Genomic DNA, 16,821 nt, shown 5'->3' on the forward strand with positions numbered 1-16,821 from the left:
GGCGCGCCGTATTTATAGGACCAACAGCACGTGGGGGGGGGGGGCGCGTCATACTGACATGACGCGAGCGTACTGCGCACTGATTGGACGGTGTGGGAGCGTGGTGAGTACCGACAGAGCGTGGTGCGCACCTGATCACCCGCGTGATATGCAAGTAGTAGGAACTGGTTGGGCCCAGTGATAACGTAGTAACGACCGGATAGGTGCTCAGCAAAGGCTTGGTAGCAGCATAGTAGTGGAGCGATTACACGTTTCCAACCCGTGTTCACCGCGTCCTGAAAAAAATTCTGAGTGTGGCGAGCACTTGCTGCACGTAGTAAGGACAGCCTCTGGTGTGATGGGTCCTTAAATACGGCGGGTCCTATAAATGCGTCGTTTTTGCCATCTTTGCAGACAGCACTGGGTCGCCATTGCGGCATATCGGTCCCAGTTGCGTCCAAGCCAGTCCTCACCACGTCCTTATAAGTTTTGCAGAATGTACGGACTGCCCTTTAAGAGGGAAGGGGGGTGAGTAACGATGAGGAGAGATGTGAATAAAAATGAGAAGGAGGGGATTGGTTAAAGTTGACAGGGAGGGGTTTTAGTGAGGTTGGCAGAGTGGGGTATAGGCAAGGACGAGACGAAGGGGTGTCAGTGATAGTGACAAAGAAGGATACACAAGAATATAAGGAGACTACATGAGGGCAGATAACCTAATAAGGAAGAACCTGAAGATTGGTTATCCACCGGACTCTTCCCATCCATAAATACGTATATCTGTTTAGATCCTCTAGTTAAAACTTTCAATTATTTGCCTGAACTACATAGCTAGTCGGTTTGTTCCACTAATCCAACAACCTGTTGGTGAACCAGTTCTTGCAGGTTTTCTTTCTGAACTTGACATTGAAACATCAGAGACATTAGGACATTACCAAGAACACAGATAAGACGTCACCAGCCTCATCTAGCCCATGGGTCAAGGAGTTATCCAGAACTTGAAAATGCACCATCATAATGATTTTATGAGACGAGTTTTGAATTAGAAAGGTGATATAGTGGACATACTGAAATAGTTCACTCTGAAGGACGCCATCTAAGACTTTTCGACCGCTTGGACCCTGGTAAAGAATCGAACCCATCATTGGTGCTGGCGGAAGCTGTGGCCGAACGATGAAGATTTCGTGGTATACGACGAGGTGCCTGGTCAAACTCTTTCGTCTCTGCCTATCAACATCTATCTTTCCTTCCTGCTGGATGTACGCCTTCGTACAGCCTGCTAAGAAGGGTGACCGTTCCAATCCCTCAAACTACCGCCCTATAGCTTTACTTTCCTGTCTATCTAAATCTTTTGAATCAATCCTTAACCAAAAGATTCAAAAGCACCTTTCCACTTCTAACCTTTTATCTGATCGCCAGTATGGGTTCCGCAAGGGACGTTCTACTGGCGATCTTCTTGCTCTCTTAACTGACTCTTGGTCATCCTCTCTTAGCCGTTTCGGTGAAACTTTCTCTGTTGCGCTAGACATATCGAGAGCCTTCGATAGAGTCTGCCACAAGTCTTTGCTTTCGAAACTGCCCTCTTTCGGATTCTATCCCTCCCTCTGTTCCGTTATCTCCAGTTTCCTTTCCGGCCGTTCTGTCTCTGCGTTGGTAGACGGTCACTGTTCTTCCCCTAAATCAACTAACAGTGGTGTTCCACAGGGCTCTGTCCTATCACCCAGTCTCTTCCTGTTATTCATCAATGATCTTCTTTCCATAACAAACTGTCCTGTCCACTCATACGCTGACGACTCCTCTCTGAATTATTCAACTTCTTTCGACAGAAGACCCTCTCAACAGGAATTACAAGACTCCAGACTGGAGGCTGCAGAACGCTTAACCTCAGACCTTGCTATCATTTCCGATTAAGGTAGAAGGAACCTTGTGTCCTTCAATGCCTCAAAAACTCAATTTCTCCACCTATCAACTCGACACAATCTTCCAAACACCTATCCCCTATTCTTCGACAACACTCAGCTGTCACCTTCTTCAACACTAAATATCCTTAGTCTTTCCTTAACTCAAGATCTTAACTGGAAACTTCACATCTCCTCTCTCACTAAATCAGCTTCCTCGAGGTTGGGCGTTCTGTATGGTCTCCGCCAGTTCTTCTCCCCCGCACACTTGCTATCCATATACAGGACCTTGTCCGCCCTCGTATGGAGTATGCATCTCACGTGTGGGGGGCTCCACTCACACAACTCTATTGGACAGAGTGGAGTCTAAGGCTCTTCGTCTCGTCAGCTCTCCTCCTCTTACTGATAGTTTTCTACCTCTTAAATTCCGCCGCGATGTTGCCTCTCTTTCTATCTTATATCGATATTTTCACTCTGACTGCTCTTCTGAACTTGCTAACTGCATGCCTTCCCCCCCCTCCCGCGGCCTCGCCTCACACGAATTTCTAATCAAGGTCAACTCTATACTGTCCAAACCCTCTTAAATTCCGCCGCGATGTTGCCTCTCTTTCTATCTTATATCGATATTTTCCCGCTGACTGCTCTTCTGAACTCGCCTCACACGACTTTCTAATCAAACTCATCCCTATACAGTCCAAACTCTCAAATTCCGTCGCGATGTTGCTTCTCCTTCTATCTTCTATCGATATTTTCACCCTGACTGCTCTTCTGAACTTGCTAACTGCATGCCTCCCCCTCCTCATGCGGCCTCGCCTCACATTACTTTCTAATCAAGCTCATCCCTATACTGTCCAAACCCCTTATGCAAGAGTTAACCAGCATCTTCACTCTTTCATCCCTCACGCTGGTAAACTCTGGAACAATCTTCCTTCATCTATATATCCTCCTGCATACGACTTGAACTCTTTCAAGAGGAGGGTATCAGGACACCTCTCCTCCCGAAATTGATCTCTCTCTTTGGCCACTCCTCTGTACTCTATTCAGGAGCAGTGAGTAGCGGGATTTTTTTCATTAGTTTTTTTCACGCCCTTGAACGGTCTCCTTTTCTCAAAAAAAAAAAAAAAAAAAAAAAAAAAAAAAAGACATCTAAGACCCAGCAGCTACGAAACGACATAATGAAAATACGTTATTGCGTGTCCGCATATGAGATTTGAATATAAGTACTTAATCTAAATCAGCTTCTTAATCCCCTTAATACACATAAAAATCGCACTTAAAAACCCAAGAAGTCTACGCCTCTCCAAAGAATGCATGTTATTTTTTTTTTTTTTAGTTTTCTCTCCGTGGCAGGTCCCTAAGTCCTCGGATAATTTTAGTTACTCTTCTGTGTATTTCATCGAGGGAATCTATATATAATATAATAGGGGCACAAAAATAGAACAGCATAATCCAGATGATGCCAGTGCCGAATATAACTTTAGGACAAATTTTGAGCTCTGTTGTCTTACACTCGAAATAAAACCCAATACTCTATTCGTGTGGTTCCTGGCGGTAATACACCGCCTGTTACGAAGGTTTGAGCTCACACGCACACCCGACTCCCTTTCGCGGCTGGAGTAGCCACGAACTGTGTGTAATTATTGAAGGTTATTTCTTTCCCACATTTAGGACGTTTCTTTGATCGATGTTGAACTGCATCATCCATTTGTTGGCCTACTTGTATAGGCCATTTAGTTCCTCCTAAAGTACCTCAGCGTCTTTGTTGGAACTAATTAATCTTTCTATTTTTGTGTCATAAGCATGTTACTGATTATATCGCAGTCCAGATCGTTAATAAATAAAATATACAGTAATCGACCAAGAACACTTCCCTGATGGACGCCGCTACTAACTCCAGCCCAATCTAATTTATCGTCATTTACCTGAACTATCTGCGTCATGTCACTAAGCCACGCCTTTATCCATCTCCAGACTTTATCCTAAATCCCATGGACTTTAATTTTATTAAGAAGTCTTTGGTGATGTTTTTTTTTTTCTTGAATGCTTTAATAAAACGAAGATATTATTATTTTCATCCTTATCTGCCGCTTCCTAAAGCTTTTTCGTAAACTGACTGAAGAGCAGTGAGACAAAATGGCCCCATCCAGTGAGCTATTATTGAGGCAATATTTCTCTAGAATCTAGCTCATCGGTGACTCAGCTGGTTTGCTGCCCTGACTTTTACAGTGAACATCCGGAGGCCGTATGCTCTCCCACATAGTGTCTTCAACATTCCTACCGAAACGATCAGCCGAAGGGAGTTTCGCCCTTCAGCAGCCTCTGGAACTTTTGCCGTGTTTGGTGTACGGGCAGGCCTTTCCAACTTTCGAGCATATGGCCACGGGTTTGATCTCCGACACTCAGTGGTGTACATTTCATGACTTTACACTGCATTATTGCAGTTTCTCAAGGATAATTATGTTGACCTAAAATCGGGCATACCGCTGCTGCCTGGCAGCAGTCTGGACAGACATAATGACTCATCACCTCCACATGGGCACAACGTAGGAACACAGTGCAGATCGTCACTTAGTGTATACGGCTAAATGGACACTCGCGTAGACACAAGCACACACACATTCACGAAAAGAAACAGACACCCACCCTGGCGGAGAAGCTCTGTCTTAGTCCTCCGTCGAAGCCCGCAGCGCAGGCCACACCCAGGGAGTCGTACGTCTTGTTGACAACCTCACATGACACAGGACGCTCAGGACGACCTGTCAAAACAATGTGTGGATGAAATGACGCAGAGCAACACACACACACACACACACACACACACACACACACACACACACACACACACACACACACACACACTCATATATATATATATATATATATATATATATATATATATATATATATATATATATATATATATATATATATATATATATATATAATGTGTGGTGTGTGGGGGATGGATGGTAGAGAGGTAGAGAGAGCGCGATATTGCCCGTCTATTATGGGTCGTACAGCGACGCGCCATCGACGTTTTCTCGACCATGCGTGCGACGTCGAGCGTCGTCGAGCGGCTAGACGAGGGGTGGTCACTTATAGTCGCCAGGCCCTGCGTTCATCGCGAACCGTCGAAACGGGTTTTATTTTCAAAATTGGGCTCCTCTGCGTACAGTCGCGCGCATTCACGCACGATTCACCTCGACGTCCCGTCGCCTGTCGCCCTCGTGTGCGTATTGGCGAGCGACCCTCCCTCGTCATGTTGCTGTGAGTTGAAACAGAGGCAAACTCGCCAACCGTCGCAGAGCGAAATCGCAGATGTGTGGTTCCAGCATCAGGTGAGAGATAAACAACACAGATGTATTTAGAAATAGAATGACAATTAAGTCTAAGCCAGATGGTGGAAAATTCTGCAGAATCAAGATTGTGGGCGCGAAAACAAGTGGTGCCGTTGCGTACGTAGACGCAACATACAACATTGGATTGGAATTTAGGATGGAGACAGTAGGTGAGAACAGAGTAGAGATTGCTGTCAGCAGTCTCAGAAACCTGTGTTTCGGCTAGGATAAGGAGGTGAGGTTTAGGGGAGGAGAGATGGTGTTCCACACAGACTGCACGTTAAAGCGAGCACCACAAATGTTACAAAAGTTGATGCAAAGAAAGGTGGAAGAGTTATCAGGACACCTTATTCAGGTCGGGGTCAAAAAGGGAGTCCGATCTCTCTCTCTCTCTCTCTCTCTCTCTCTCTCTCTCTCTCTCTCTCTCTCTCTCTCTCTCTCTCTCTCTCTCTCTCTCTCACCTGCAGGCACTACCTCGAACAGGCAGGGTTGCATCATCCTCCCCACGCTGTTCTGGGCCCAGCATTGTAATGTCCCCGAGTCCTGGTGTATCTTGGGAAGAAACTCCGCCACACTTTGCCCATCTGTTGGAGGCATACAACACTGGTGAGACGCTTCCTTTGGCATTATAGGCAGGAACGATGATACTTATATACTGGTTGCTTTGTGTTGGCAAACTCCACAGACCAGCGGCCTCTTTTCTGGGGAATGAATTAAGAGAATAGGCGGAGAGCAAGGTTAAATGTTTGTGTGATGGTAGCACTGGCTTGTGGAATTCCACGAGCCAGCGCCCATCCATCTGACGAGGATGAACTGAAGCCAGTAAGACGGTGTAGACGTAACAAGCATGTGTGCTCCAGCAGAGAAACGTCACTCGTAGCAACAGTAAAAAATAGAAATGTGAAAGGAAGTGTTTGCGGCTTTGTGTTGGTAAACTGAAGGCGGTAAAAAGAGTGGATGAAGAAGAAAAAATGAGAAATAAGAAAAAAATATAGAAAAAAAAGAGCCATCACTGTGTGAAGTGAAAATCATACGAAGAAATAGATGAATGAAAAACAAGTAAAAGTGTGCAAGAGCTCATGAGTAAACAAGTCAGAAAACTCCCGAATGTTTGATAAGAATTACTTTCTTTTTTAATGCAATATCTGCCCTAAGTTACAATGACTCATGAATTGATGGAAGAGTCAAAATGGCTGCTAGTCGTTGAAATTATATAACATAATTATACATACATTATTTAATATACTTCAGTACACGTACAAAATGATATAGGTTGAAATCCTATAGCGGGACAGACAGGACATTGCTTCCATGGGAAGCTAAGTGAGTTATCTGACCTGCTCTTAAGTAGAGATCCTATTGGACGTGTAAATTACTGGCTCTAGTTAGTGAGACAAATGAATAAAAAAAAAAAAATGTATAACTACTTTAAAAGATGGCTAGATAGTTAATTTGTCCTCTGAAGTCTGGCAGCTAAATTATGACTTGATTGGAATGCACTGGTACGTGAACATGTAGCATGTATAATAGTTAGTGTTTTGCAATGGATCTGCTGTTTCTCATGTCCGCACCGAACGACATAACGGTGATCCTGCTGTTTGGGGGAGCCTGCTGAACCTGCACCAGCACATCCGCACAGAGTTAAAGACGAGGCGTGGCAACGAGAGGGAGGTGTGCAGGTGGCGACTCACGCTGTGACTGTATATGAAGTGTATAATAATTATATAAAAAAACCTAAAATACCTTAACTAAACCCGAGAGTGAGTGAGTGAGTGAGTGTGTGTGTGTGTGTGTGTGTGTGTGTGAGAGAGAGAGAGAGAGAGAGAGAGAGAGAGAGAGAGAGAGAAAATTACATAAATATTCAGCCCACAGACCCCATGATCCACACTAGGTGGTCTGTCCAATAAACCTAAGTGAAATCATATTAAATTTGATATCACCAAGACTTTGTATTTCTACTTTTAGTGAATATCAAGTTGAAGGAAGTGGCGGTCGAGCTGGTTTAAATGAATTAATCGTAATGCACTGTTCCATTGAAAGTGGGAGTTTATTCCATTCTCGCGCTACAACGTTGGTGAAGAAAACTTGGTGCTGTCTGAATTTATCTGTTTACACTTGAGTTTTGTGCCATTATTTCTCGTTCGGAACGTGTCGTCGATCATAAACAATTTGGATTTGTCTACATTCGTAAAATCATTGAATATTTTGAAGCATTCGATCAGTTTTCCTCGGAGGTGACGTTTCTCAAGAGAGAGCGGCTCAAGGGATGAGAACCTTTAGTCATAAGGTTTGTTGCGCAAGATCATCTTCGTTGCCCTACGTTGCACACCTAATTTAACGATGTCCTTTGCGTGGTGGGGAGACCAAAACTGCACCGCTTATTCTAAATGAGGTTTGACTAAGGTATTGTTCAGCGGAAATTTTATATCTTTATTCTTATAAGAGAAGTTTCTCTTAATAAAGCCCAGCATTCTGTTCGCTACGTTTGCTGCGTCAAAAAAATGGAGGTTTAACGCGAGTTTGACACACAGGTCCCTGGAACAATGAATGCTTTCGAGTTTAACGCCACGCATTTCATGATCGAACCTCATTTTTTTTTATACCAATATGGAGACCCTAACACTAATCTATATTAAAGAGCATCCCCCTTCTATCCGACCAAGCTGAAATTTTATGCAAATCTTCTTGTAGGCTTTGTCTGTTTTCATCAGCTAGGAGCTTGTTTCGTCGGCAAATTTACTAATGAGATTACTGAGTATAACAGCAACGTCATTGATGTAAATTATAAACGGCACTGTTCCAATAACTGAGCCCTGGGGGACACAACTGGCGACAGGCGCCCATTCTGAATTAAAATCATCGATTACCACTCTGCTGTCTGTTGTTCAACCAATTTGCGATCCATTGGCGTACTTTACCATCAATACCTAGTTCCTTTATTTTATAAAATAATTTATGGTGTGGAACGTTATGAAACGCTTTCTGAAAATCAAGACATACTTCGTCCCGTGATTTGGTTACATCATAAGCTGAGAAGTCGTTATAAAAAAAATAATAGGTTCGACAACCAGGATCTCATGTCACGTAAGCCATGTTGAGAATCCCTTAATGAGTGGCTTTCGAGATAACTCACAATTTTGTATCTAATTATGCTCTCGAGCGGCTTACCTACTGCTGAAATTAGACTAGTGGGCCTGTAATTAGCCGGTAATTTTTTGTCTCCTTTTCTTAAAAACCGGTGCTACGTTAGAGATTTTCCAGTCCGAGGGAAGGAGATTTCTTTAAACACTATAGGACATACATTGTCTGGTCCTGGACTTTTATATGTTTTAAGGGGTTGGAGAGCATTACGGAAGTTATTTCAAAGTCGGGCAAGGTGTGGGTGGGGGAAAAAAATGTTCAATAGGATTCGGATTAGTTTTAGTTAGCGGCGTTATTTCCTTCGTATCAACGCTTTGTCTGACTTACTAGTCTTTTCACTCGTCGTCTGGCTTCATGATAAGTGTAATATTTTCAGGCGTGTTTAGCACTTTCTTTAACCTGTAGAACAAGTTTCTCTCAATAACTAAATGTTTCATTTCGTTGTTAAACCACGGTTGACTTTTATTTGTGTTACAAAACTTCTCACACAACGAGACATATATATTTTACTAAGTGAGTAATGAATTTTCTTAAATTTAGCCAGGCTTCCTCTATGTTGGAGTTGCATTTCTGTCAAATTACGTCAGATTTCTCCGAAATTTGCCCTTTTAAAATAAGGAACCATAATCTTGTTTTCAGTCACTTTTGAGCGTTAATGTCGGCGCACACTAATTTGTGATCGCAAGAACTGAGATGTTCACTTACGGTAACATTACTGACTATATCTTCTTAGGTTACTATAACAAGGTCTGATGTCTTATTTACTATAGTCTGTTCGCTTAAGCTATATTCCTGGCGCCTAAGCGGGTTGGTAAGCTTGCAGCTGATTGGCTGCTCCGCTCTCCCGCTAACACTATGTCGGACCACATCTTGCATGCTCGAGTGAGACATGTTTTTTTTATTATATGCCATAGCTCACCTCATATACGAGCTAGCCAGTTTTGGTTGACACCATCAGACTCAGCAGTGACTGTAGAATCAAGATGTATTGTAAAAACTCGACAAAACAAATAAGAAAATGGTATTACGATGAGTTGAACCGTGAAGATGTTAGAAAAATGTTTATAACATGTTTTACGTATGCTCACTGTTATCAACAGCTGTTCATTGATTACAGAAATATATTATTACATTACGTAGGAAAATTTCTCTTGAACACGATAGTGTGATCAGAATGCAGTTAAAGCTCTACGTATTGAAAACACAGAGTTATTTATAGCAACATTTCACTCGCCCCAACCATCACGGCGCGCGAGACACCCTGTATGATGATGTTAAAAAAATGAGTGTCGCGCGCGCCATGATGGTTGGGGCGAGTGACATGTTGCTATAAACAACCCTGTGTTTTCAAAATGATTCTGATCACTATCGTGTTCATGATGTAATATATTTCTGCAGTTAATGAACAACTGTTTAAAATAGTGACCATAATTAAAAAAAAGTCGTCCCATCTATATTTAACCCGTGGGCTTCGGCTATGGGAAAACCGAGAAGTGGCCGAGAAACGGCAAAATTACACTGCATTTTGAGACAAAGAAAAGAGCATGGAACGCACATCAGAGTACTCCTCCCATAACCATAAAACTGTTAAAAATATTTAATTTTACTCAAACTCCATTCTTTTTGGGTGGTGTTTGTTACAAAATAAACAGTCTTGTGACGCGTGGCATTTAGCCTAGGTTCCCATGTTGTCTACTTTAGATAATTTGACAAGTGATTACTGTATGGATAGCTAATTCATTCTGCCATGACCTTACAGCACCACCTATGACAAAAAAAGCCCATCTCAAGATCACTCACCCACCACAATGACTCAGGGCATGTATGGTGGGTTGCTCTATGCCACCACCGCCTACAATTAGCTCGAATTATGGGTTTTATGGTAAGCCGTTTTTAGGGTTCACCGTACCATAGCCACGACTCGTGAAAGCCCAGAAAAGGGTCTGCCGATGTTCTCAGGTTAAGGCTGAACTTTTCTCTCAAACTTTCTATAAAAACTCCACTCAGTACGATTCTGGGCATATTCCTTCTACTCATCCCCCCTTTGACTCCTTTATGTCTGTTATTAAGATTGTTAAGAATGATATTTTCTTTGTCCTCTCTGGCCTCAACTCTCAGAAGGCTTATGGACCTGATGGAGTGCCTCCTATTGTCATTAAAAACTGTTCTTCCGTGCTGACACCCTGCCTGGTCAAAGTCTTTCGACTCTGCCTGTCAACATCTACCTTTCCTTCCTGCTGGAAGTACGCCTTCATACAGCCTGTGCCTAAGAAGGGTAACCGTTCCAATCCCTCAAACTACCGCCCTATAGCTTTACTTTCTGTCTATCTAAAGCTTTTGAATCAATCCTTCTCCGGAAAATTGAAAAGTACCTTTCCACTTCCGACCCTCTAAATGATCACCAGTATGGGTTGCGCAAGGGCCGTTCTACTGGCGATCTTCTTGCTCTCTTAACTGATTCTTGGTCATCCTCTCTTAGCCGTTTCGGTGAAACTTTCTCAGTTGCGCTAGACATATCGAAAGCCTTCGATAGAGTCTGGCACAAGTCTTTGATTTCTAAACTGCCCTCTTTCGGATTATATCCTTCTCTCTGTTCCTTTATCTCCAGTTTCCTTTCCGGACGTTCTATCTCTGCCGTGGTAGACGGTCATTGTTCTTCCCCTAAACCTATCAACAGTGGTGTTCCACAGGACTCTGTTCTATCACCCACTCTCTTCCTGTTATTCATCAATGATCTTCTTTCCATAAAAAAAAAACTGTCCTATCCACTCATACGCTGGCGACTCCACTTTGCATTATTCAACTTTTTTCAACTGAAGACCCTCTCAACAGGAATTACAAGACTCTTCTGTTAAAAGATGTTGAGTAATGCAGAGTTATCAGCGTATGAGTGGAAAAGACATAGTTACTTGACTAAAAAAAAAAATTCCACTCACTGTCTTACCGAGCCTTACACTTAAAAAAAAAAAAATAATAATAATAATAATTCCCTTCCGTAATGGACTCCACCGAGTGCCGGGGATGGAACTCGGTCCTTCCGAGTAGAAGTCACGGCAGCACGCCAAGTGAGCCACTGGTCAGCTGAAAGGTCACCGCGGTAGAGGCCACTTCATGCTCACCGTGGCTCAGCTATTATGCTGTCCTGACTTTTTTTAACTGAAAAGGCCAGGGTTCGATCCCCGGCACTCGACGGTATTCATTACAAGAGAAAATATTCACGTGAAGAAAAATTATGAGATTTTCTCACTGCGTCATTACGTACATTTTCCCTAATGAATAAAACAAAATAAAACATAATACTTTCTCATTTCTTCCAAACAAATAATAAGTATCTACGTGTCCATGACGTGGTTATCTCATGAAAATTGATAATTCTTAAAAATCTTGCAGCATGATTCTTTGTTCAATCATACCATGAGGAGATAATAAGTTAAAATATTAGTATTTGTCTATCTCTAGATTAATAAATGAACAAATAAATTATAAATGAACCTTACTGCTTAATCGGGTGCATAGCTTAAAGTTTTATTCATCAAATGTTTCCTATTTCCTTTTCTATTCACCAACCTGCATGTTCATTGAAATTTTCTCCTTTCTCCAACAACAAACGCCCCTAACCTCTCTTCACATATTTTCCGCTCTACACGTCTACACGTCTTAAGTTCTATGCACACAACCTCCCTTTTTTGTTACGTTCAGCCTATAACGCCCGTAGGCTTTCTTGATGGGGCTTGTTGGCCGGCTCCAACCCGTTATGACGCAGTTAAGTTTTTATTGATAGTGGTGCCAGTCTTGTTTGGATCATACTGTCTGCCGGAGCTCCATTTGTTCCTCTTATGAGAATTTCACAAGAGTCCGGGCTGACAGATGGTCATCAGGACAGTATGTGGGTCGTCTTAGGCCACTCGACGATGACTTTTCGAAATTGTCAGCTTGTAGCGGCAGGAGGGACCTGAAGCCGGGTCCTCCGGAACACAGCGCTCGTACGCTAACTACCCAACCCAGGCAGGTCCAGTATTAATTCTTATCCTTAGCATCGCTTTATCTCTCCTTTTCTTTAACTCTACTTGCTTCTCCACATTACTGACTCGGCCTACCTTGTCGCGTGTCCTCCCTCTCGTAATCTTTACATATTCATATCCACCTCCACAGACGGTGTTTATCTATACCTCCTCTTCCTACATATTACCTGGTGTGGTGAATACCTGGTCGCCCGGAAGTCGTTCTGAGGCCACCGAGTTGTTGAACACCCACGAGAACCTGACAGAGGGCGGGGAGGCCAGCACGCCGCAGCTCACGTTTACCGGCCGGCCCACTCCTGCCACGTAGACTTTCCGCGTCTCCGCTGACGGCGGCTCCTCGCACACGGGTGCATCTGAGGCGAGAGAGACGAATGCTGGTGGAGATAAATGTGCGTGCAGCATGTGTGGGTGACCAATGGCAAAGGGCGAGCTATAGGTGGGTGGGTAAAGGATTACAGAAAGGTGTGCAACATGTTAGGGCGAACATGAGGAAACGTGAGGGAACATGGTGCGGAACCGTGATGGTGATTGAGTAAAGGAATAAAATAAATGCGTTTGTAGCCTGTAACATCGGAGGGTAGGATGTTGCTTGGTGTGTAAGAGAGAAAACGTATGTGTTGTTTGTGAGGGTGAACATTGGGATGGATCAGCGTCAGCGAGTAGGCAAATAGGAATACGTAGCTTAATTGTGAGGATGAAAATGTGAGAGGAACTGAGTCTGTGGTCGGGTAAGGAAGGTCTGTAACGTGCAACAGTTGGAAGTGGGAGGCAGAGGACGTTTGTAGGAGGTTGAGTAAAGGAAGGTAAACAAGGGAGCGAAATCAGGAAGTAAAATTTAGTAATCTGCACCGAGCAAATTGTTAATGATCAGTGCCAACCTCCTTGCCTGATAATGACAGATAGGGATGTCTCTATTGCATGGGAAAAAAATGATTAAAAAGTTTGAAGTAAAAGGAAAAGGGTGTTACAGGTGTGTGTGTGTGTGTGAGAGAGAGAGAGAGAGAGAGAGAGAGAGAGAGAGAGAGAGAGAGAGAGAGAGAGAGAGAGAGAAAGGCATTCGGTAAAAATTAGTGTAAAAATATTCGTTCATAAAGCACATCACATAAAGAGGAAGGCCTGGAGCAACAGAAAGTAAAGCAACGAAATTAGAGAAATGTGTAACATGGCCTTACTGTAAACTCAAGCGGGTCTGCAGGCGCGGGTAAACAGTGTGTTGGCGATAAATTAAAGGCGTGAGGCGACACTGTAACCTGCATACATCACTCGTGTTGCTGCGGCCAAGTAGGAGACGAAACCGAAACGAAATACTCGAATAATGCTGAATGGATCCGTTTTACATAAAGCAATGGGTGAAAAGTGTAACACAGCCATAAAATTAACTTTATTGGCTCTGCAGGGCAGGAAAAAAGTGTTGGTAATAAATTAAAGGTGTGCAGCGTGAGGGGACGCAATCAACTGCATAAATCACCCGTGCTGCTGGAAGGGGAAGGGAGGTGAAAACGAAGTGAAATACGTCAAGCATACTAACTGAACGTGGAGGAATGGATAAATACGTGAAAAAATACATTTAGCTTCAGACTAAAATAAAAAGGGATACTTTTTATATTAATAAATATTTGTTCGTACATGAATATACATTAATATAGCTATAAGTGAAGCTTTAGCGAGAGAATACTACAGAAAAACCGTGTTGAGCGCAGGGAGAAAGATTTTTGCCGACATATAAAACTGAGGAACAAAATCATGAACTGGAATTTAAAGTCCAAGAAAAGTGATCATGAAACAAGATAACAGAATCCAACGCTTCCGCATAAACTCTATTAAAATAAAGAGGCACAGGGAATGTATGTTTAAATATGTCCAATAAGTCGAAGTATGAGACGATTCAACGTCCCTTATTATTAATACCTGATGAATGGCACAGGGGATGCGTAGACTACAAATGAAGAGCAAATATGACCGATACATAACCGATGGATAATCCGTTTTTCGAGAAGCAACAAAGGGACAGGTGAATATTTATTAGTTCCCCAGAATGACCGAAGCTCCATGAATAATAAACAGGCTCCAGGAAAGCAGAGTCGGGACTGACAGGACACACACACACACACACACACACACACACACACACACACACGTTCACAGTCAGATTTAGTATTGTGCTACTGGTCTCGTATACGCCTCCGTGGTCTAGTGGTCAGCGTGCCTGACTTCTACTCCGCGGATCCTGGTTCGAATCCCGGCCCGGGCAGTCGGCGTGCAGCTCACCCAGCTGTTCATCCTCCCTCTCGGGCTGGTCGATAAATGGGTACCTGGGGAAACCTGGGGAAGGTAAACTGTGGTAACCCGGATTTCACACTGGCCCTGTGTCCCGGGGTTATGGTCTCCCTCCCACCATAGGCTCATGGGCCAATGTTACAGAGATGAGCACCGAGGCCACGCGCTGCTACAGCGTATGCCTCAACTTAACCTTTTTACTTTTTACTGGTCTCGTTTAACACACACACACACACACACACACACACACACACACACACACACAACAATACACCGAGTTCCTAGCGCAGAGGTTGCTCACAACTAAGAGGTCACGAGTTCGATTCCAAGGCGGAGAGAAGACGAATGTGCAGTTTCCTTCATCCGCTCCCCAGACCACCCAGCAGCGAAAGGGTGACAGGTGCCGGGCGGGGGGCGTGTCCAGCCTCCAGTGGGCGTGCGTGTGTGATACCAAGCTCCAGCCGTAGCCAAATATCCGTGAATATAAAGTGCAAATGAAGAGGCTAATGACGGGCCATCGCGAGTTAAGCACGTGATCAGACTATGGTAAATGAAACACACACACACACACACACACACTCACAGTTTACTGTCAGGTTGAGCGGTGTGCTGCGGGCGTCACCTTCCACGTTGGATGCCGAGCAAGTGTAAGGGCCCGCCTGGTGTCTGGTAACACTGCTGAGCGCCAGTCTGCTGACACTGACCTCCACCCCGGGACCTTCCGCGATGGGGCGATCCTGTGGGTGAGGGTGGTGATTTACAAGGGGAAAGGGTGTTGGCCGTTGGGATGATGAATGCGGTAGTGATGGGTTAAGGGGGAAAGTATGAGGATGGTGAGGGTATTAGTGACTGGTGATGTTGATGGCTGAAGGGGAGTGGTGCAGGAAGCGTAGGGTGGTTATGGGTTAGGCAGGGAAGGGAGGGTGCGGGGTGCGTAATTGTGTATATGGAAACATGGAAATGCAGGCAACAGAAAGCCTATTGGCTCATTACGAGGTCGCCCGCTTTGGTGATCTAATCTGCTCGACAGCCACTTGGGGCTTGAGGAGCAGATGAAAGCACCTCGATTTGAGGAGCAGATGACACCACCTCGATATTGAGGAGCAGATGGCAGCACCTCGATATTCAGTTTACTCCCGACGCAGCGAAATGACGGTCGATTCGATATTTGAAGGAGTTGATGGTGTTCGCATTTACTACTTCTAAGGGAAGATTGTTCCAGTAGCGGATGACTCGATTTGAAAAGAAACTCCTTCCAATGTCTGTGTTACATCGACTCGACTGAATGGGTAAACCATTATTTCTAGTTCTTGAGTTGGTTTGCAGTTCAAAGAATTTGGAGTAATCGACGTTATTGAACTTTTTCAGGTACTTGAAGACTTGAATCATATCCCCTCGTAGGCGTCTTTTCTCCAATGTAAAAAGATTGAGTCGCTTGAGTCGTTCCTCGTACGGTTGGGCCCTTAAGGTTGGAATCATTTTCGTGTCGCGTCGTTGAATCCTTTCCAGTAAATCAATGTCCTTTCTGTAACTAGGAGACTCTGCACTGCATACTCGAGGTGCGGTCTTACCATGGAATTATACAAGGATAGCATCACGTCTGGCGTTTTACACTCGACGTTCCTCGCTATGAACCCAAGGATAGTGTTGGGTTTGCCATATGCTTTTTTACAGTGATTCCCGTGTTTCAGGTCACTGCTAATAGTGACTCCAAGATCCTTTTCCTCTTGTATCGCCTGCAGAGGTTTCCCATTCATGATTTGTGTGTGGTTACTATTTCTGGACCCAATATGCATGACTTTGCATTTGTCAGCATTGAAGGACATTTGCCATTTTTCCGACCATTCGATAATGTGATTGAGGCCTTTCTGAATGATTTCGCAGTCGGTCTTTGTGAGGGCCTTTCCACCCACCTTGGTGTCATCAGCAAATTTCGATATTGTGGATTTCAGTCCTGATTCTAGGTCGTTGATATATATGATAAAACACTGACCCTTGAGGCACTCCACTAGTGACTGGAAGCCAATCGGAAGGCTGTCCGTTGAGCAGCACTCGTTGTTTTCTGCCGGTGAGCCAATCTCTTATCCACACGATCAGATTGGCTCCAATGCCCGCCGAGTGCAGTTTCTTAAGGAGACGCTCGTGCGGCATATAACATCACTGGGGATG

General features: G+C 44.0%; 1 protein-coding gene across 1 annotated transcript in view; it reads right to left on the reverse strand.

The window, feature by feature from the left end:
• The window catches only part of LOC126995271 (neural cell adhesion molecule 1-B-like), a 49,018-nt gene that overhangs the window by 16,517 nt on the left and 15,680 nt on the right, over nt 1-16,821 (reverse strand). Inside the window, exons 3-6 of the mRNA XM_050854759.1 lie at nt 15,236-15,389; nt 12,543-12,728; nt 5,674-5,796; nt 4,518-4,630 (exon numbers count right to left, since the gene is read on the reverse strand). Coding sequence (XP_050710716.1) covers nt 4,518-4,630; nt 5,674-5,796; nt 12,543-12,728; nt 15,236-15,389 — 576 coding nt within the window. The remainder of the gene's footprint in view (nt 1-4,517; nt 4,631-5,673; nt 5,797-12,542; nt 12,729-15,235; nt 15,390-16,821) is intronic.

This window comes from Eriocheir sinensis, chromosome 7 (assembly GCF_024679095.1).
Source record: "Eriocheir sinensis breed Jianghai 21 chromosome 7, ASM2467909v1, whole genome shotgun sequence".
Taxonomy (NCBI): Eukaryota; Metazoa; Arthropoda; class Malacostraca; order Decapoda; family Varunidae; genus Eriocheir; species Eriocheir sinensis.